At 27.6% G+C, this 23,291-nt stretch overlaps 5 protein-coding genes across 7 annotated transcripts; 2 read left to right on the top strand and 3 right to left on the bottom strand.

The window, feature by feature from the left end:
• Positions 1-11,149: 11,149 nt before the first annotated feature.
• Positions 11,150-13,162, bottom strand: LOC122849582 (MATH and LRR domain-containing protein PFE0570w-like). Of its 2 annotated transcripts, none has more exons than XM_044148346.1 (2): positions 12,937-13,162; positions 11,150-12,676 (listed from the first exon to the last, which is right to left on the bottom strand). In XM_044148346.1, exon 2 carries the CDS (start codon positions 12,529-12,531, stop codon positions 11,350-11,352), a length of 1,182 nt encoding a protein of 393 aa, XP_044004281.1. In that variant the 5' UTR covers positions 12,532-12,676; positions 12,937-13,162; the 3' UTR covers positions 11,150-11,349. The 2 variants fall into 2 exon arrangements, with proteins under 2 accessions (XP_044004281.1, XP_044004280.1); XM_044148345.1 differs by having other exon boundaries at positions 11,150-12,689.
• A 31-nt stretch (positions 13,163-13,193) lies between these two features.
• LOC122849563 (peptide-N(4)-(N-acetyl-beta-glucosaminyl)asparagine amidase) lies at positions 13,194-15,606 on the top strand. Its single transcript, XM_044148317.1, has 4 exons — positions 13,194-13,674; positions 13,737-14,417; positions 14,543-14,959; positions 15,043-15,606. Exons 1-4 carry the CDS (start codon positions 13,453-13,455, stop codon positions 15,586-15,588), a joined length of 1,866 nt encoding a protein of 621 aa, XP_044004252.1. The 5' UTR covers positions 13,194-13,452; the 3' UTR covers positions 15,589-15,606.
• Positions 15,607-19,735, bottom strand: LOC122849542 (tyrosine-protein kinase hopscotch). Its single transcript, XM_044148274.1, has 3 exons — positions 19,634-19,735; positions 19,319-19,524; positions 15,607-19,198 (listed from the first exon to the last, which is right to left on the bottom strand). The coding sequence occupies exons 2-3, from the start codon at positions 19,418-19,420 to the stop codon at positions 15,878-15,880; spliced, it is 3,423 nt and encodes a 1,140-aa protein (XP_044004209.1). The 5' UTR covers positions 19,421-19,524; positions 19,634-19,735; the 3' UTR covers positions 15,607-15,877.
• LOC122849594 (proteasome subunit alpha type-4) lies at positions 19,633-21,249 on the top strand. Its single transcript, XM_044148361.1, has 3 exons — positions 19,633-19,798; positions 20,236-20,863; positions 20,933-21,249. The coding sequence occupies exons 1-3, from the start codon at positions 19,796-19,798 to the stop codon at positions 21,073-21,075; spliced, it is 774 nt and encodes a 257-aa protein (XP_044004296.1). The 5' UTR covers positions 19,633-19,795; the 3' UTR covers positions 21,076-21,249.
• Positions 21,246-23,256, bottom strand: LOC122849588 (lipid droplet-associated hydrolase). 2 transcript variants are annotated; one of them, XM_044148353.1, is made up of 4 exons: positions 23,046-23,254; positions 22,392-22,723; positions 22,132-22,323; positions 21,246-22,066 (listed from the first exon to the last, which is right to left on the bottom strand). In XM_044148353.1, exons 2-4 carry the CDS (start codon positions 22,695-22,697, stop codon positions 21,638-21,640), a joined length of 927 nt encoding a protein of 308 aa, XP_044004288.1. In that variant the 5' UTR covers positions 22,698-22,723; positions 23,046-23,254; the 3' UTR covers positions 21,246-21,637. The 2 variants fall into 2 exon arrangements, with proteins under 2 accessions (XP_044004288.1, XP_044004289.1); XM_044148354.1 differs by having other exon boundaries at positions 21,353-22,066; positions 22,993-23,256.
• Between the last annotated feature and the right edge of the window lie 35 nt (positions 23,257-23,291).

Genomic DNA, 23,291 nt, shown 5'->3' on the forward strand with positions numbered 1-23,291 from the left:
TTTCAATTGCATATATAGATTATCGAGTCCAACTCTGTTTTTTTTTATAATAAATGTTTTTTTTTTCCTGCCTCTCGCGGGGCGCGAACTCTCGACCGAAAACCTAAACCTACACTAAACCTATGCTTTAACTAACTGAGCCACGAGCGCGATATATATATTTCGAAAGTTTTTTGTTCTCTTGTAGTAATTAAGTTCACTCGTAGACTTTGTAGACTTTTTTGAAGATGATTATTCAAATACAAATATATTTATTTATTCATTTAATTTTAATGCTCCATTGTTGAATTTTTTTTTTCTATTGTCTTCTTTTTTTTTTTGTCAAAAATTAGCTGATGGTTGGTAGCCATTAATGGCCAGCCATGAATTTGCCATGAATTGGCCGATGAACGGCAGCCATTAATGGCCAGCCATGAATTTGCCATGAATTGGCCGATGAACGGCAGCCATTAAATGGCCAGCCATGAATTTGCCATGAATTGGCCGATGAACGGTAGCCATTAATGGCCAGCCATGATTTTGCCATGAATTGGCCGATGAACGGTAGCCATTAATGGCCAGCCATGATTTTGCCATGAATTGGCCGATGAACGGCAGCCATTAATGGCCAGCCATGATTTTGCCATGAATTGGCCGATGAACGGCAGCCATTAAATGGCCAGCCATGAATTTGCCATGAATTGGCCGATGAACAGTAGCCATTAAATGGCCAGCCATGAATTTGCCATGAATTGGCCGATGAACGGCAGCCATTAATGGCCAGTCATGAATTTGCCATGAATTGGCCGATGAACGGCAGCCATTAAATGGCCAGCCATGAATTTGCCATGAATTGGCCGATGAACGGTAGCCATTGAATGGCCAGCCATGAATTTGCCATGAATTGGCCAATGAACGGCAGCCATTAAACGGCCAGCAATGCATTTACCATGAATTGGCCGATGAATGGCGGCCATTGAATGGCCAGCTAATTAATGGCCAGACGTTGGCCAAGACAAGACTGCCAATCTTGGCAACACAATAATGGACCGATCGTTTGCCAAGTATATCCCATTAATGGCCCTTGCTTGGCTACCAATCATGGGCTGCCGTTTATCGGCCAGTGTATGGCCATGTTTCCATGCTTGGCGATTCCTACACGGGTTGAGGCCTTTTTTACTGTCTCTCTCCCATCTCACATTATTGTGGCTTTGCCATGGTAGTTGTATTTTTTTGGCAATATCCAAATTTAGTCCCGTGGTACTCTCACGGTGAGGGACGTGACTTATCGTCCATTCTGGTTTCCATAACCGCCCGTAGTCATTTTTATTTTTTGACTAGTTTCGTCTAGTTTTGCCAAGTTCAAAATATAATGGACTTAGAAAAAAAAATTAAATTTTACAAAAAAAACCTAAGTCTCTTAAAAAACAAAAAAACTTAGATATCTACATTATTTTACCAGAAAAATTTTTTACTTAGCTAGATTTTTTACTTAGCTGTAATTGTAGCCAAACAATTAGTATCTACATTATTTTACTCAGCTAGATTTTTCACTTAGCTAGATTTTGTACTTAGCTGTAATTGTAGCCACACACCAATATCTGCATTATTTTACTTAGCTAAATTTTCTACTTAGCTTTAATTATAGCCAAACAATCAATACCTACATAATTTTTCCCTTAGCTGGATTTTTTACTTAGTTTTAATTATAGCCAAACACACAATATCTGCATAATTTTACCAGCTAAATTTTTTCATTAGCTACATCTTTTCCTTAGCTACGGGGGGCACTATGGGGTGCCACGGGACTGAATTTGGGTCCAGCCCTTTATGAGAACAGAAATTTCCGTCCCGTCACGTACATGCGCTCGTGGCTCGGCGGGAAAGTCGTTAAGTTTCAATTCTGCGGCTGAGCATATCGCTCCTAGCCTCCGTAAAAAATTAAGGGTATATAAAATTATACTTTCTTACTTTTTCCTTACTCTAATTAATTTTACCATTTGACTGTGTTTATCATTACTATTTCGTTTCATAAAAAAAAACTAAAATACCATGCTCTGTAAATCCGTATAGTAAAAAAAAAACGATAATCAAAAATCCAAGAAAAATGAAATCATTGTATGAATCGTTTGTGATTTTTTTTGAGTATTACATACGGAAAAAAATTTTTAGCTGCAGCAACGAGCTGGATAGCTGTCTCTCCTATCCACGGCTAACTAACCTTTGGATAGTTAGCAGAGGATTGTTATTTTGGCAATCCACATTTGACAGGTTACTATTCTTGTGAAAACAGCGTGCCTACTCGTTACATTAGCTACACTTTGGATAGCTGTGGTAGCTATCCAAAGCCTGACAAGCTGGTATCGCTGGAGTAGCTATTTAGGATTGCGTATATGCATAACTATAAGTATATAGACATACGAAGTACAAACAATATATTAATGTACATTTACTAATTTTTAAAATTATTATCTAATTAATTTTATACTAAATTTGATGCACCAAATAAACGCCAACTTGAATACAAAATCTTATGCTAAATTTTTAATAACTATATGGATTATTTTAGTCATTGTTAATAATAATTTGGTGTATCTGTCAAAAAAGAGAGGTTATGAACACAACAACTGTTGACATTGAGATTATGTCGAACCTGAAGAGTTGGTTAGCCACGCTAGCTATCCAGTCGGCTGGAATAACTAACCGATTGTCTTTTTAATATATCGGGCTTGATTATTAAATCAACTATCCTTTTTTAACTATCCAAACGCCTCGTGACTGCAGCTAAAAATTTTTTTCCGTGCAATTGAGGGTCCGGATGCAATATTTATTTCTATTATTGATATTACTTTTTTTTTATATAATTATTTTATAAATATTTATTTTGACATTTACTAAAAATTTTCATCTGAATTCGAGCATTAGGACATTTAAATATTTCTTTTTTTAAAGTGATTAATTCAAAATAATAATTCAATTTAATTTTGCTGAAAAAATTTAATTTTCCTCTGTTATTTATATTTTTTTAGAAAATAAATTTTAAACATTTGACCTTCGATGGTCAATGATATTTTTCGTGATATTAAGTATGCAAAAATATCTTCATTTCAAATGCATTTACAAATAAAAAAAAACTTCCGTGACAATATATATTTAATATATAAAATTTTAACATTAGTTCACTCATTTTATCTTCAATTTTTTTGTTTAAAACAAAGTAAATAATTTATTTTAGTTATTGCAAAAAAATATTTAAGTTTTATTACTTTATTTTTTTCTGATAGTTTAAATATTCGGCCTCCACAAGTTGGTGGTTATTTTTTTGCAACAGAAAGCATTCCGAAATATTATTCTTTCAATTCCATATAAATAAAAAATAAATAAAATGAATCATTTGACTCTATCACTGGACGACTGCACATTAAAAATAATCTTTTCCGTGTCAATAAATATTTTATCATTTGCAACCAACTATGTCCCGACTTATTTTTCATAATAATTTTCAAGTTATATTTCATACACAATTCAAACTCACAAGTTGAAGTAAGTCGAATAAACTATATTGATTATTGTGAAGTAAAATATTAATTATAAATTAATCATGAAAAATATTTCGTTATTTTTATCGTTTGTAATAATAACAATGAATACAATTGTTTTTACTGATGGTCAATATGCTTGTGAAGAATACAGTAGTGTAAAAGCTTGTAAATTTTTTGATATATTGATAAGCATTGAGTTTATTGAAAATGCAAAGATGAAAGAAGATGAAATTTACAAAAAGCCATTTCTTGATATTTCAATGATTGCTCCATTCGCATTTATTAAATTAGATGCGTTTAGTTTGATACTCGAGTCTACAACGAAATTATTGAAATTAGCACCAGAGTCTTTTAATGGCTTGAAAGGATTAAAATATTTAACTATTCATCCATGTTCAATTGAATTAGAAATTGATACTTTCAAATACACACCAAATCTTGAATTTTTGGAATTGATTCTTAGTCAAAATACAAAAACATTGTCAAACAAATTTAATAATCTTGTGAATTTGAAAAGCCTGAAAATTTATGATGGAAAATTGGAAACTATCGAGGCTGACACATTCATTCTTAATGAAAAATTGTCATTGCTAACACTGGCATCTTGTCAAATTTGGATAATTAACGTAATGGCTTTTTGTACTTTAAGCAATCTTAAAGCCATGAATTTGTCTGGTAATTCCTTGATGAAATTCGATTCTGGTGCATTTAAAGGTCTTTCGAATCTCGAAGTTTTAGATTTGAGTTATAATAATATTTACAGGATTAATGAGAATAGTTTTAAAGGACTTTTTAATATTAGTGATCTGATCATGTCTAATAACGACATTATAGAAATAAAGCCAAATTCATTTTATCATGTGAATATGAAAAATATAAATCTACGAAATAATAGATTAAAAATTATTGAAAAAAATGTATTTCATTTTAAAAGTACAAAAAAATCACGAAATATTGATTTGTCCCATAATTCAATAAATCAAATTCATTATGGAGCTTTTTCTGGGCTTGATTTAAACGAGCTTGACTTGTCGAATAACAAATTGTCGAGCATAAAATCTGAAATGTTTCAAGGAACGGAATCAATACATCATTTGAATCTTTTTTATAATAATTTTACTACTCAAAAATGTTTTAGTAGATATAACATTGACAAAAATGATTGTGAAGAGAGGAATGGGAAGAAGAATTTAAAAATTGATAAACAATTGGAAAATTATTTTAATCAATTATGGTTCATTATGAAAATGAATTGATTTTTAAATTTATTTAATGTTTAAAAAAATTATTCATCGTTAAAATATAATGTTATTAAATGGTTTATAATTATCAATAATACATGGGCAAGCTGGCTGATATATTAATTCCATTGTTTTTGCCGATCGTCGCCAAGCCTTATAATTCAATAATTTTTGGTTACCAATCATTTGCCGATCTCTTGCTGATAAAATGGCATTGCTTGGTTGCCATCATCGACAAGCTTATAAATTTGTAAAAATTCTTGTTTGCGAATCATTGGAAAATTAAAAAAAGATAAATTAATGAAAATTTACAATTAACGATCAATCGGATAGTTTAGTAAACTTTTAATGGCGTTGCTTGTTTAAAGATCATTTCTGAACAATAGATTTTAATGGACATTGCTTTTTAAAATCATTGGCCTAGTCTTGTAGACTTTTAATGGATTGCTTGTTTTAAATCATTGAACCAACCTTATGATACATTAATGGCCATTTGCTTGGTAAAAAATATCAGCCAGAGTCTTGTAGACTTTTAATGGCCATTGCTTGGTTAAAATTCATTGTAATATTGTTGACTTTTTGGCCATTGCTTGTTTTATTCATGAAATCTTTGCTCATAATTAATGGCCGTTGCTTGTCTGCCATTAATGAATCTTTTTAATCATAAATGGCCAACGCATGGTTGCCATTACTGGCCAAGCTTAATATGACTTTGGGCGGTAATAGTTGGTCTTTTTATTGATTTGATTCGTAAAATTTGTTATTTATGACTTTCGTTAATAGCCATGCAGTGGTAATGCTTCAGGATATGCAAGGAAGATCCGATTTCAAGTCAGGTAGAATTAAATTTCAATAATGTTTAATGATAATTTTTCAATTGATTATTAATAATTGTATAATAAAGCCATTGTTAAATAATAAATAATAAATAATAAAAAAATATAAAAATATAAAAAATATTTTTTTCAATGAGAATAATAAATGGGCCATACTTGGTTTTATCTTGAAAAATCATTGGGCCATTCATGGCTCGATATTAAATTACCGTAACTTCTTTCAAAAATTTTATGGCCCATTAATCAAAAAATAATAACTGATTGTTGGTCTAAATTGGCTTACCTTGGCAATATATCAATGGGAAATTTATCAATATTAGCGAATATTATTTTGAGTAATGGCAGCTATAATAAATTACCGTAACGATCCAGGCTTGGCGCATTAAGGCCATTAATTTTGCCGATTATTGGCCGATGTTCGCCGAGCATCGGCCGATCTTGGCCTGTTTGTTCTCAATAACGGGCAATACATCATTTGAATCTTTTTTATAATAATTTTACTACTCAAAAATGTTTTAGTAGATATAACATTGACAAAGTTTCGATGAATTGTGAACGAGAAGGAGAAGAAGAAGAAGAAGAATAAAAAAACGTTGATATAAAATCAATTGGAAAATTATTTTTTAATCAACTTGGATCATTATGAAAATGAATTGATTTTATAAATTATATTTAATGTTTAAAAAAAAATTATTCATATTAAAATAATAATAAATAAATTACAAATGTTATTTTATCGTTTATAATTATTCATATTTTACGGAGGTGGGATAGACGCGAAGCGTCCCACCTATAGTATTTTTTTTCACTATATGTTTTATGAATACCGCTCATAGCTTCTATAATAATTAAGCTAGATAATTCGTATTAGGCTCAAATTGAAGATCTCGACGAGCTCTAGAGCCTCTGATAAAATTAAAATTCTTTGGGTAATTATTGAGTGTACAAATGACAAAAGAAAAATGTAACGAAATCTTCGAAGCGAGATATTAAGAAAACTAAGAAAAAATCATGGATGCGAAAATTTCACAGATAACAGTAAATAATGAAATAAAGATAATTAAAAAAAGTTTATATTTTTTAAAATCGAATTCGTTTGTTTATTCAAGAAAAACTGAAACGACATTTTTTTGGAACAGACATAACTTTTTTAAAAATCAACTAAGAGGTTTTATGCTAGTTTTAATGGATTCTTCGTCAAAAAATCTACAACCAGAGCCATACTTGAAATTTTTTCAACAATTATTTTTTTTATAATTAGCGATTGTTTATAAAAAATATCAGAGTGAGTAGTTTATAAAATAAAATGAACCACAAAGAAATCATTCAATGAGCTCAATTGGCTCAACAGCTTGTAGAAAATTTTCTAACAAATTTTTTGACTATAATATGAGATTTTTTAGTTGATTATTTAAACAATTAATGAAGATTTAAACAATCATTATTTTTTTTTTTCATCATTTTTTTGCCAAACGCATGCGCACTTGTGACTGTAGAGCATAATACCCACTCATTTTTACCATTAGAGTTTTTTTTTTTTAAGATGGCAGATGGTAGCACTCAACAATTCTAGGAATTAATTTAGTTTATTTATTTTGTATTTATCCTGTTTTTTGAAAGTTTGAGGTTAAAGTTTTATAAATAAATTTAATATAATGAATAATTGTAATATATAAAAAATTATTATATTACAATTCATTATTAAATAATAAATAAAAATTATAATTTCGGAGTTAACGCGTCCTCCCGCCGGAGTTTTGAAAATTTTCAATTTTCAAAGAGAATGCAGCCGTTACTAAATTTTTGTATTTAAAAAATACAAATTAACATACGATTAATTCGAATGATTATTATATATTTTAATCAAACTTATTGCCTTTTGTAATTTCCTTCTCTTATCCAAAATCATCTAAATTATATTTGTATTTAAAAAAAAATTGTATAATTATGGTTCGAATATTAATGATGAAATTTTGTGAGTAAAAAATATAAAAATAAATATCTATATGATAAAATAGCTATATATAAAAGAAATAAAAAAAGATCTGGCAACGTTTGTTAAAGCGTTTGGCCCACGTTACCCGTTGAAAATAAAAAATTTTCAATACTCCGACTAGGGCCATGGTTATCTCAATTTCTCCGATCTAATAAAATTATGGTTTTTTAATAATTTTATGGTTTATTAATAATAAAATTATTCAAAAATAAATTTTCATGTTTATTGTTTTTTTTCTCAAAAAACATTGGAGATTGTTTTTTTTCTCAAAAAACATTGGAGATAGCAGAAAAAACCCACGATGTGGGCGATAGAGTTTTTTGAGACGCAAACTATGAGAGTATTATAAAGACTTTATTTCAATTCTATACGTTGAGCTATTCAATATCTATTTTTTCCAGATTGGTTTGAAACCGTTATAATTTTTGAGATAATGAAGGTAGAGATATCAAATTAGACTCAAATGGAAGTCCTTACAAAGTTCTATCATATGGTATACGGGTATATTTTGTATCTTTAATAATTTCTGAGACAGAAAATTAAATATCCGATTTTTTTTCTTAATTTTTTTAAATTTTGAAGTTTTATTTTTTTTTTCTCAAAAACTATTGAAGATACCGGAAAAAACTGACGATGCGGGCGATAGAGTTTTTGGAGACGCAAATAATGAGCCTATTACGATGTCTCTTTTCAAATTTTACGTTGAGTTATTCATTGCCTAATTTTTCAAAATCGTTAAAAAATTGATTAAAAATGCTATATAACTTTCAGGATAATGAAGAAAGGAAAATTAGGCTCAATTGAAAGTTCTAAAAAAGCTCTGTTATGGGAAATATGGGTTTTTCATCGGTCTTGGATAGTTTTTGAGAAAAAAAATGATATCCTATTTTATTTTACTCAAATACTATCAAAGATAGCAGAAATAACCTATTATGCAGGCGATAGAGTTCTCAATAAGACGCATGATTTAAGCCTAATACGATGTCTCCATGTCAATTCTATGTTGAGTTATCCATTGCCTAATTTTCCAAAATTGTTAAAAAATTGATCAAAAAATTTTTCAAAAGTACTATAACTTTCAGGATAATGAAGATAAAAACATTATGTTGGGCTTAATTAAAAGCTATTAAAAAGCTCTGTTCTGGGATATGCGGGATTTTTTTTGACCTTGAATAGTTTTTGAAAAAAAAAATTAAATGTCTGATTTTTTTTTTTTTTCTAGTTTAACGTTTTATTTTTTTCTCTCAAAAACTACTAAAGATGGTGGAAAAATCGACAATGCAAGCCATAAAGTTCTCGAAGGCGCATCATTTAAGCCTAATACGATGCCTTTTTGTTAATTAGTTCGTAAGTTATGAACGTTTTTTTTTTTTTTCATTACAGAATACAATACTGCGGCTGAGCCAATGGCTCCTAGCTTCCGTAAAAAACACTATTATTTTTATGACAATGCAAGTCAATAAAAAAAAATACTACTTGAAATATAAAGTTAAAAAATATAATATTATAAAATTGTTGATATATATGCAATACAATTTTTTTCATTGCATAATTTTATGTCTATCCAAATGTCCTTGCAAGGACATTACATGATATTTATATATAAAAAACGTTTGTTTAAATATCAGTCAATTCTTTATTTTTTAACTTCAAAATTTTACGCAGTAATAAAAAATTCAACGTGGCTGGTAAAGAAAAAATGAATAAATAAAAACAGGTGTATACTGCGAGTTACAAATAGCTGACATAAAAAATCTTTAGGATTGAAAAAAAAAAAAAAAAAAATGCTGAAGTTAAGGTTGCTTATAAATAATTAAATCGTCACTCAATTTTTTTTTTTTTTTGGCTCATTTTTCAAATGAAATAAATATCTATACTCTCAATTTTTTTCAATTTTTTCTGACGTCGTTTTTTTGAGATAATTAATGTCAAAGTTGACAACTTTTATACGCGAGGATAGGACTATAAGTTGATATACCGTACATTTTTATTTTTAACGAGTTCGTTTTTCACTCAAAAATTTTCAAATTACTATCAAATTGTAGTGCTCGGCAAGACGAATACGATAAAAAAATTTAAATTTTTTCTGACGTTGATTTTTAAAGATATTTAATGTTAAATTTTGAAATTTTCGTCTTTCTCGCAACGAGAGGACATGAGAGAATTGTGATCTGGCAACACTGCTCTCTTCTCTTTGTTTACTTTTTACTTGCCGAGCGGGGTGTTATACACCAACGTGACATACACAATGATGCACTGTAGTAGTGGTAGTATATAAAAAAATACAGTGTCTCACGATTTCCATTTTGCTTGCTGGAATAGTGTAGGTGTCTATCTGTTTACACACACACTACGATTTTTAAGGCAAAAGCGTAACAAAATTTTTAAAGAGGGGCCACAAAATAAACGTAGTGGTATACGAGTCCTCCAAGCCTAAATAATAGTACGACTATGTCCCTTGTAAGCAACCTTAATTATTTGTCTTATTATGTTTTGTTTAATTGTCAAAAAAGTCAGGTGTCAAGAACAGCCTTCTACCCAGTGAGTATAGACTTTTTTCATGTATACAACAAAACATTTAATTAAAAGAAAAAACAAAATCAATATTTAAAAAAATTTAATTCAATTAATTTTAGAGCGAGTAAATTTATGATAAATTGATAAAACAATTACCCGAAATAATTTATGCAAGTGGTGAAAAAACAATAGAATTTTTAATAAAAATAAAATCTACATTAGGATTATTTCATGATAAGTTATCATGATAAGGTATTTTTATATTTTTTATACATTGAGGAGTTTCATCACGAAGCAATTCTTTTACTGATTTTACATGATGAAAACGATTAGACATTTCGATTTTTTTTTTTAAATCATTTTTTCCCTTTTCCACCAGTTTATGGCAGCTTGAAATAATGATCTTTGTTCCAATGATGGTTGAAATATAAATTTACTCGCTCTAAAATTAATTGAATTAAATTTTTTAAAATATTGATTTTGTTTTTTCTTTCAATTAAATGTTTTGTTGTATACATGAAAAAAGTCTGTACTCACTGGGTAGAAGGCTGTTCTTGACACCTGACTTCGTTGGATGCTTATCATTGATTAAATGATTTTATTGAAAATATAAATTATTCAGATGTCGGTTTAATCAGTAAATCAAAAACCATAAAGGCTGTCTATGATAGTATCAATAAAAAATATCTTCATAGTATGTTATAAATCAGATGAATATTTCAAGTGAATAATCAATATTAATTATCGTAATAATGAACAAAAATATCATTTATAATTAAATTATAAACAATTATTGAATCATTGTAGTTGCATCGTTGCTTGATCAAAGTATTAAAGTCATATTACAGCTTTTTATTAAGCCAATCGTATTATTATATTTAATGAAAAAATATAATTAGCTATCACACGTAGCTACCACACACTAACTTTTTCTATTTATGTTTATATTTATTTATATAAATATTTATATCTATATATATTATTTTTATGAAGTAATATTAATAGATATAGCTAAAAAATTTTGGCCAATCACATCACGAATAAATAGCGGTCAAGTGTCCTTTTTATAATAGAAGGATATACGAAAATTTATTAATAAAATAATATAAAATTCTTACATGTAATTACAGGTACTTTAGAGCTCTCTTAATGAGTTTGACTTATAAACAGAATTTATTGAGACTATTTTAACAATTTTTTTTTAACTGATTTACATCGTGAATAATTGCAAGAGTCTTTTAGACTGGAGTAAGTCTTAGAGGATCATCATCATCATCATTATCATTATCAGAATCTCCACTCTCTAAGGAGCTATTTTCAAAAAAGTTTTTATCATCTAAATCAGAATCATTCAAATCGAAATTTTCGATATTTAATGCTACAAAATGATTAGAATTAAAATTATCAGATTCACTGACTGATTTTGATTTTTGTCGAGCTCGATAATTTCGTACACGTACAGCAGTTGTCAAAGGCACAGATGGTAAATCCAGTTTTTTATCACGATTGTTTTGAAGCTTTTGTTCTTTTTTTTTAGCACGATATTTCCGCATGTATTCGGCTGCAGATGATAACACTTCTCTTCCGTCAGAATTAATTTGAAGTTTATGTTTTTCTTTTTGTTTAGCACGGTACTTTCGTTGACGCTCAGCATGTGTTAATGGTACACGTGTTGATTTTAATATTTCTTGGGGATTATTTTGAATTTGTTGTTTCTTTTTTTCAGCACGATAGTTTCGCATGTATTCAGCGGCAGGTGATGAACCTTCCATTCCGTTAGAATTGTTTTCAAATTCGTTTTTTTGTTTTAGTTTAGCACGATACTTTTGCTGACGCTCAGCATTTGTCATAGGTACAAATGACAAGGCTAGTTTTCCATCAGGATTATTTAAAAGCCTCTGTTCTTTTTTTTTAGCACGATATTTCCGCATATACTCAGCTGCAGGTGTTAATGCTACCATTCCGTCAGAATTAATTTGAAGTTTATGTTTTTCTTTTTGTTTAGCACGGTACTTTCGTTGACGCTCAGCATGTGTTAATGGTACACGTGATGATTTTATTTTTTCATCAGGATCATTTTCAAACTTCGGTTCTTTTTTTATAGCACAATCATTCTGCATATATTCAGCTGCAACTGATAACGCTTCTATTCGGTCAGGATTATTTTGCATTTCCTTTGGTCTGGTTTCTAACTTTTGTTTGCTTTCAGCAATTATTAAAGGTAAACGTGATATTGCGACTGTTTCATCGGAATGACTTGATGATGGTGCAAGAGAATACGGTTGATGAATTTCCAGTTTAACCATAATTGTTTCGGTTGGGTTATCAATTATTGGATCATCAGGTAATTCTATTTTCTCAGTTTTAATAAAAGAATTAGAATTCTCCGAATACCCAATTTTTCCAAGTGATTCTGCCATTTTTCTGCCGATAGAAGTGACCTCAATTTCAGACTTTCAGAATAACTCAGTTTTAAACAAACGTCAAGTGCAGCGTTGACGTCGAGCTCGTACTTGCTCTTTGCCTCGTCCTCGTTCTGGCTTGTACTGAAGTTTTGTTTACATGCTGTAAAATACAACTGCAATTGTAATTATTATTATTAATGAATCATTCAAAAATTGCTTCTAACTAAATTCTTATATTTTTTTAAATTTGTTAATAAAATTAAAAATTATCTAGTCAGTCATTTTTTAATTTTTTTTCAGTAATACATTATTTACTTAATTAATAGAAGTTTTGAAAATTTTATTAATTTATTATTCGCTAATTATAACAGTGCTAATTATTAAAAAATTAATAGTTATAACCAACATAACAGTCCTAACCTTGTTTTCAACTTTGGGAAATTCTTATACACATACAGCCCACATACAAAATTAACAATACGTCAAAAACAATTTCTCAAAAATCAATTTATTTATCAATTAACAAAATTAAATTTATTTATTTATTAATATACTTAGTCGTTATAGAAACAAAATTATGAAAACTGACACCAACAATATTTACACTGGGCAGTTATAACAAAACGTAAACAAAATAATACATGTGGAGTGCGATACCAGTGCCCTCAACTGCTTCAAAATAATGGAGTATTTTTTGTTTATATTTTTTTTTTTCTTGAATGTCAGTCGCTGACAGCCGCTAATGTCAGCTCCGAAATAATGATAAAATGGAGTAAAATAACTGACGTGTAAAGTGTAAAGTGTAAACCAGTGTAGACACTTCCTACATTTATATATATATTTTATCATCATCACAAATTCAGTCTTGTTAACAATAAAAAATAACTTGATTAATTCCGATTTTAAAAAACAGATTTTAAATTAATAAACTATACAATGGATCATAATTTACAACATTGTTTAAATCTGCTGAATGAAAATGACAAAGAAATAAAGTTAAAAGCTTTAAAAGTATTGTTGGATATTTGTGATAATATTATGAAATATCCAGATGACATTAAATATCGTCGAATTAAAGTTGGTAATCAAGTTATAATGAATAAATTATTACCTGCTTCTGGTGGTATTGAGTGTCTATTTGAAATTGGTTTTCAAGAGGTAAATATTTTTTTTTTAAATATCAATATGATTATTACTATATAATATTCGAAATTTTTCAGGACGGTGAATATTTTTTTCTACCAATGAATACATCAATATCAAAAATTAAAGATGTAAAAAAACATCTTGATGATTTTCAATCAAAAATAATAAATCCACAAATTCCAAAAGTAACTGGTACAAAACCAAAAATAATTATAAATAAACCAACATTTTTAAATAAAATTGAAAGTATGTTCAATGATGTATTACAATATGAAGATAAAAATCTTCAAGAATATACAAAAAAATATATTCCAATTGATGTGCTACAAATTGGTGCAATGAAACGTATGAGATCATTACAGATGAATATAAAATCAAAAAAATCAATTGATAATACTGATACAAGTGAAAATAAAATAACAATTGATGATTTATTAATTGTTGAATTATTAGATTGGTTTAAAAATAAATTTTTCACATGGGTTAATAGTTTACCATGTGGTATTTGTAAAACATCTTGTAAATTTAATAGAACAGAAATGCCAAATGATCCAAGAGTATCAAGAATTGAAATTCATAAATGTGCTGATTGTGGTAAAGAAGAAAAATTTCCAAGATACAATGATCCAAAAATTTTATTGACAACAAGACGAGGAAGATGTGGTGAATGGGCAAATGCATTTACATTAATATGTCGAACACTTGGATATGATGCTAGACTGGTACATGATGAGACTGATCATGTCTGGACCGAGGTAAACTTGGAGTATTAATTTCTAGAGAATATGTCTTTATAATTAAAATATTAGATTATAATTATTCGCGTTTTATTGTCTTGAATATTTGAGCTAAGAAAAAAATGTATTTAAAATTTTTTTAGATTTGGTCAGTAGCTTCCAACAGATGGATACATGCTGATCCATGTGAAAATACAATTGATCGTCCTCTTCTTTATGAAAAAGGCTGGAAGAAAAAGTTGACATATGTCATAGCATATTCGAGGGATGAAGTTCAAGATGTTACTTGGAGATATACGAGGGAACAAGAAATTGTATTAAAACGTAGAAATGAATGTACTGAAGAATCATTGTCATCTTTTATTTGGCAATTAAATGAACGAAGACAAAGTGCACATGGTTACAGTGCTGCTAGAAAAGCATTTGTTACTAAAAGACGTATTATGGAACTTGTTGAACTTTTGCAGCCTCCACCAGGAATGAGAGTATCTGATGACGATGATTATGGTGGTAGAATTTCTGGGGATGTTGACTGGAGGATTTCACGAGGCGAATTTTCAGTTAGTTAAATTAATTAATTACACATAGATATTTAAAAAGTTAATTAAAATATTTATTGATTATTTGTCTTTTTTTTTTTTAGGAAAAACATGAACCAAATGTTTGGAAAATTCCAGAAGATGTTAAAGAATGTAAAATTTGTTATTTTATTGTTGAAGATATATATGAATTAATTGATGATTCGAAAAAAGTTATAGATAAAAAAAATACATGGATTAATGGTATTTATAGTTGTGAAAATATTTTTCGTAAAATAGAAAATGATTGGAATAATGTTTATCTATCAAGAAAACCAAATAGTGAATTTGGAAAAATAATTTGGCGTATTAAACTACCGAGCAATAGATATCTTGAAAATTTTAAATTAACAGCAATAACTGAAACATTTGAAAATGGAAATATAAAATGGTCGGTCATTGGAAAATCAATGGATACTTTAAAAAAAATTGAAATTGAAAATTGTAAAAATTTCGAAACAAAAAGCTTCAATAATTCAAATGAAATAAATATTATTGCTGAATTGACTGGTGGTAATGGTGACAATGCTTGGCAACATGCACAATTATTTCGACAAAATTTAAATAATCCAGATAATTGTTCAATGACTATATCACTGATTTTTAAATAAATATAAATTTTAAAAATATCTTGACTTACATTAAAAAGTATTAAAACTATTTATTTTATTACATATACATAATTAATTGATACACATTTCGTTTTATTATTTAAACAATACTATGATGGGGGCAAACTTTAAGTCTATCCCATCTCCGTAATATTTCAACATTGAATAATAAAATATAATTAAAAAAATAGCTGATCAGATAAAAATAAAAATTATTTGTCTCAAATTGTTAATAAAAAAAACATTATTTACAAATACATATTTGCAAAAAAAAAAAAATTTAATTAAATTAATATTGTTCAAGTAAATCATTGATGTCTTTGCATAAAGATGTAAAATTTGGTCTTAAACGACTGTCCCAATGCCAACATGAATACATTAATTTAATGTAAATAGTTTGTGGACAATTAATTGGACATGGAAGTCTTCTTCCACTTTCAAGTTCATCAAGTAAATATTTACTACCCTCTTCATCATTTCTATTATCACCATCGTTGTATGGTAATTTTGGATCTTCACCTAGTCCAAATGTTTCATACATTGTTACACCAAATGACCATACATCTGTTCTTGATGAAAATCTACCATCTCTTAAACTTTCTGGTGCATACCATTTTATTGGTAAATCACGATTTGTTTGTAATATATAATAATCATTATTACCAGTAACTTGTGCAAGACCAAAATCACTTAATTTAACATGATTTTCATCAGCAACAAGTATATTTCTTGCTGCTAAATCACGATGTACAATATTTTTACGTCCAAGATATTCCATACCAGTTGCAATATCAAGTGCAAAACCTAATAAACATTTATGTGTTAATGTTTCACGATGTATTGCTAAATAACTTTGTAATGATCCATGTTTTACAAATTCCATAACTAAACATACTTCTGGTTCTGAAATAACACCCATTATTTCAACAACATTTGGATGTTTTAATGTTTTCATAATTTCAATTTCACGTTCAAAATCACGTAAATCAGATTCAAGTGCACGTGTTTTTAATTTTTTAACAGCAACTTGTTGTGGTTCACAATCTTTATCACGTTCAAGTGTACCTCTATAAACTTCACCATAAAAACCTTGTCCAATTCTACCCTGTAATATAACATTACAATCAGCATCAAGTTCAAATATTCCTTGCATTTGTCCAAGTGGTCCACTGGTATTATTACAAGTATCATTATCACTATCAAGTAATGGTCTTAATGCTGATAAACCATCACCAGCACGTCCATTATCTAATGAACGTAAATAAGCATTAAGTTCAGCTTCAGCATCATGATCTGTTTCAGAAAATCTTGAAAAATGATCAATACTATCATCATTATCATCCCAAGGTAAACTTGTTCTATCAGTATATAAACTACTTGCTTTTGATTCATTATCAGATAATGAAATATTATCACTTGTATCACTATCAATATGAATTTCATTAAATAATTTTGGACATGCTGTTGCATATGCATGTTTTCTTCTTGAATTATAAACTTGATATAATATTTGATTAATATCACGCATAATTGCTTGTGGTTGTTTTTTTGGACCACTATATTCACCCCAACATTCAAGCATTAATTGATAAATTTCAATTGGACAATTAATTGGTATTGATAATCTTTTACCATTTGAATAAAATTTTTTAACAGCATCAATATCTTTACATGGTGGTAATAATGCACCTCTTGAAAATATTTGCCACATTGTTGTACCTAATGCCCATACATCAGCTCTTGTACTACGTCTTGCAAGTTCATTATTAGCATAACATTCTGGTGGTATCCAATGTATATCAGAATTAGTATAACGAAATAATCCTGGATCAGCTAATTTAACTGTTAATCTATTATCAGTATGTGCATGTACTAATAATTTTCTACATCTTATATTACCATGTACAATACCACTTTCTTCTAAATGCCAAAGTGCAGTTGCAAGACATGCTGATGCTTCAACCATATCAACAGTTTTAATTGTTTGTGGTGAATTATTTCTTAAATAAACATCTAATGGACCAAGTTTAACTAATTCCATAACCATACCAACAGCTGGTGATACTGTTAAACCAAATAATCTAACAAGTGCACCAGAACGTAAATGTGCCCATTTACCAGCTAATTCTAAAAATTCTCTTGTATATTGATTATATTCATCTTTTAATACTTTAATTGCTGCTTCTAATTTTTTACCTTTTTTTATTCTCCACATTGTACGATATAGTGATGTCATTGATTCACATGGATTACCAAAATTATCAATTTTAATAAATGGCTGAGCTTTATATATTTGTAATTGTAATGGTGATATACAACTTGGACCATTATCTAATAATTCACTTATTATTTCTTCATCAGCAGCAACATCACTATTACATTTTATATTTGCACATATTAATAATGATGATTTATCATATTCAGATGGTGGTATACATTCAGATAAATATAAGTTACCATTTGGATCATTATGTGATAGTACTAATTGTGTTAATGATTTAAATGTTTTAACACAATCAGCAAGTATAAATTCATCATCACATATTTGTTCAATTTTATAAGTTTTTGGTTTTGAATCATTACCACAAACATCAATATAATAAACATTATATTTTTTATCACATTCACGTAATATATATGTACCAGGTTTATTTGAACGTTTTTCTTTAATTTTTAAATATGAAAATTCACCATTAACTGGACCATGACATTTTAATTTATGTAAACGTTCTAAACTTGGTGTAACAACATCACGACATAAATTAAATGTCCATTTTATTGATAAACGATAATAACCATCAAGTGCTGATACAAATGATAATAATGATGAATTTGAAGGAAATTTAAGATACGATGGTATACCATTTTTTTTTGATATTTCAACTGTACAATCTTTTCTAATTGATATAAAACATAATTCTTCAATTGTACATAATTTATACCATTTATCATCATCTTTTTTATTAATATTATCATTTGTTTTATCATTTTTTTGTTTTCCAATTTCAATATAACATAATTCTTCTGAATTAATACGTAATTTTATATTTTGAGGTTTTGGTAAACCTTTATCAAGTATTGCATTGTATTCTTCATATGGATAATTTGGTGCCATTGATTTAAATTGATTTAAATATTCTTCTGTAACAAATGATACACTATGACCTAATGGATCACATGCTAAATTTTCTAATGCATTACGTATTGGTTTTTTAATAAAAAATGAATGTTTTTTAATACATTCACGTGGTATATATTTTTTATAATTTGATTCAACAACATCACGTGTTAATTTCTTTTCTAACATTGCACGATACATATCACATACACCAAGACCAATTAATTCATGTCTATAATTTTCATAAATAATATCTGGTACACGATTTTCCAATACATCATGTTTTGCTTGATGAAAATAATAATCATATGCTTTAATATCAATTTTTTTTAATCTTTCAATTGTTGATGGTTTAAATCGCAAACGAAATTCATATTTTATTTTATCATTTTTTTTAATTTCTTCATTTGATGGAAGCCAATTTTTTGTTGATTTATTACACAAAGCAAATAAGTGTCTTGCTACTGGACCAATTTCCAAGTACTTACAAATCTATTTTTAAAAACAGAAAACAACAATGAATTAATAATTAATTTTTTCATTAATGTTAAATTTATTATGCTATCTTTTTTTAGATTATTTTATAAAAAATATGTATTTTTTTTTTCTAACTTTTATGCAGAGATCTTCAGCTGTATTTCCTGGTGAATATGTCAAGTTTAAAATTTTAGTATCATTTAAAAGATTAACTGCCAAAACATTATTTTCTCCCATATTGATAATCACTTTAATTATTATGTTGTTTTTTTTAATAAGTTGTTTACATTTGTTTATTTATCAAAACTTGGATTGTTGCCGACATGTTGAATGTATGCATTCTAAACAATAACAATAATAATGAATAGTTTGGAGCAATCTTGAAGAAAAAAAAAGTAACCGAGTTTGTTAGTAGTTACTAGGGTGAAGTTAGGATTTTTTTTCTTCAACCAGAAAATGTTCCCAGATCAATCGACAGTTTACACCAGTTTACACTTTACTGCACTTTACAGAACATTACAGAATATTTTGAGAATATTGCAAACCGCAAACATCATCATTTGTTAATTGATTGATAAATTTTTTACATCAAATTACGGATTATCACAAATCATGGTGAGTTTAATAATTAATAATAATATTTAATTTATTGTTTTAATTATTTTTTTTTAGATATAATAACATTATTTTGTTCTTTTTTTGACAATGTTCTGAAACATTCAGGTTATGGTAGATTGCATTGTCATCTCGTTGTTATTTTGTCAAATAATTATATATTTTTTTAAAAACAAAAATTAATAAACAATAACTAAAAAATATTTAAAAAAAAAATAAAACAAACAATTGTCAAATTATAGCTTTAAAATATTATTAAATTTTTTATTTTTACAATACAAGTTTTGGTTGAAAAACAGTCCCACAGTCAAACGACTGTCACAATTAATTTTGAGCATAAAAAACCAAAAAATTATCAACTTATGATTATTCAAACAACAAATGATAAACAAAATAACAACAAATATATTTCTAATGTTTTTATTATTGTTACTTAGGCACGAAGATATGATACAAGAACGACAATCTTCTCACCAGAAGGTCGTCTTTATCAAGTCGAATATGCAATGGAAGCAATAAGTCATGCTGGTACTTGTCTTGGTATACTGGCAAATGATGGAATATTACTTGCTGCTGAAAGAAGAAACACCAATAAATTACTTGATGAAGTATTTTTTTCTGAAAAAATATATAAATTAAATGAGGATGTTGTTTGTTCAGTTGCTGGTATAACATCAGATGCAAATGTATTGACAAATGAATTACGTTTAATTGGACAAAGATATTTACTTCAGTATGGTGAAACAATACCATGTGAACAACTTGTATCATGGTTATGTGATGTTAAACAAGCATATACACAATTTGGTGGTAAACGTCCATTTGGTGTATCAATATTGTATATGGGATGGGATAAACATTATGGATATCAACTTTATCAATCAGATCCAAGTGGTAATTATGGTGGTTGGAAAGCAACTTGTATTGGTAATAATTCAGCAGCTGCAATATCATCATTAAAACAAGAATATAAAGAAGGTGAAACAACATTAAAAGATGCACAAGCTTTGGCTATTAAAGTTTTATCAAAAACACTTGATATGACTAAGCTTACATCTGAAAAAGGTAAATCAAATTATTATTTATTTTTTATACTTTTAACTAAATATTAAATGAATATTTTTATTTAATTAGTTGAAATGGCAACACTCACAAGAGAAAATGGCAAGACAGTTACTAAAATTTTACCAGCAGCTGAAGTTACTGCTCTTATTGAAGAACATGATCGACTTGAAAGTCTTGCTGAACAAGCCAAGAAAGACAAACAGAAAATTTAAATTTATTTATTTATTTTTTTTTGTTTACATTAAAAGTGTAAATAAAAAAAAATTTAATAATAATTCGTTTATATTTACTATTTTCTTCACCATGGTTTTTTTTTTTTTTTTATATAAACAAAAATAATAATTGGTATATTCAATAAAAATAATTTCAAATCTATATAAACATTATTTAAAATTGCATCTCAGACTTTTTAATTTTCAAGTGTTAGTTATTTTTTATATAATATAAAAAAACATTATATATAAACATTAATTATAATTGTTGCATTAATATTTCAAAAAATTCAAGCCATTTTTGGTGTTGATTATTAAAACTTACATTCAATTTATTAGCACTTTTTACGACATTTAAATATCAACACATAAAGCCAAGAATTCAAGTTAGATTAGCTGTTACTATATACAAATTAAAAATAATTATAAAATGTCAATATGATAACATTGTGTAATTATTTTTATTTTGTTTGAATATATATTTGTAGTTGATTAAATTAGGATTTCAATATAAAATATTCACACACACATAATTAATCTATGACATAAAAACAATTAAAATTTATTCGATTGTTTTGTTGATCATATTTCCAATCATAAGACCAACTCCTTTTGCATCTGTTAATACAAATGCATGTCTAAAACCACGACTACATAATTCAACATCAACTGATGGAAATTTATTTTTAAATCTTTCATAGTATGTGATAGGTGTCCAGCCATCACTTGCACCATAATATAAAAATAATTTTTTTGGATATTTTTCAATAACATTATGATTAATTTCACGTACTGTTTTTAATTCTTCAATTGCAAGTTTAAATACACGATTTAGCACCAATGGATTTAGTAAATGCAATACTGGATCAACTGATTCACTTGTTACTCCAAAAAAAAGACCAAATATTAGTATTAATATTCTTTGAATAAATTTAGAAAAGAATGAAAATATCCAAGCAAAAAGAACAAGGAAAGGTGATAATATGGGAAGCTGAAAAAAAAAAAATTCATATTGATTATTAATAATTTAAGAAGATTACGTTCAAATATACTTACAAAAGTATTTAAAAATGTTCCACTAGGTGTTTCAGCCAAATATTCAATTGTTGGAAATAAAAGATAACATTTAACAACTTGTTTAGCAAGTTCTTCATCTTCAAGAAGTTTCAAAGCAAACCAAGAGCCAATTGAATGACAAACAATATGTAATTTAGCATCTTTTGGAACGTATTCTTTGATAAATTCAATCTAAAAAAAAGTAATAATAATTGTTATTTTAAAACAAATTAAATATGATTTTTTTATATTGTATACACCTTGTGGCGTAGTTGACCATTTAAATTGAATAAATTATTATGAGAGCTTTCACTTGATGAAAAAGCAAGATGTTTTGGTGGCTGAACGTGACCAGCATGTCCAACTACCCATACTGGTACCTCAGTTGGTAATTGTAATTTAACATATTTAATGAATTTTTTATAAAAACCAGGAACACCAGGATTACCTGGAATTACCAGTACTAAATCTTTTTTTCCAGATGATGCTAGGCCTTCTTCTACCCATCTTCCTTCAGTTATAATTTGTGTTTGTACACCATTACAACATAACATTGCTTGATGCATTGTAACTTTTTTTTTTTTATAAAAACCTATAAATATTATTAAACAATATGTTAGTATACATTGCATAATCAATAATAAGAAAAATATTTATCTACTGAATTGTGAGGTTATGTTTTATTGATAAATAATGTTTATAAAAAAAATAACATTTATTTAAAGGTATTTGTATTTTTTAAATGCAAATAAGTAAAATGCAAAAAAAAAAAAAAAATAGATAACTATTTTAAATTGATTAATAATTTCGAAAATTTTAAATTTTTCTAATTATACGCTTTATTAATTGGAAATTATTTACCGGTATTTTTTTAAATAAATAAATTTTGTTTTTTCGAAATATATAATACTTACAGTTGTGTTTAGATGTATGCCAAATTTTCTATTATAATTTTAAAGAGATAGATAAATTTTTGACTTATCAACAAAACTTTGATAAAAAACCACTTTCGCGCACGAAATGTTCAATTGCTCAGTGGGAGAACTGTACTGACTGATTGCAGCGAAAGTTATGATAATAATGCCAATATTGCCAATAAGCTGCTTGTACATATATAATTTTTCTTGCTGACGTCATTCTATTCATATTGTCACAGGTAA

Source organism: Aphidius gifuensis, linkage group LG2 (assembly GCF_014905175.1).
Source record: "Aphidius gifuensis isolate YNYX2018 linkage group LG2, ASM1490517v1, whole genome shotgun sequence".
Taxonomy (NCBI): domain Eukaryota; kingdom Metazoa; phylum Arthropoda; class Insecta; order Hymenoptera; family Braconidae; genus Aphidius; species Aphidius gifuensis.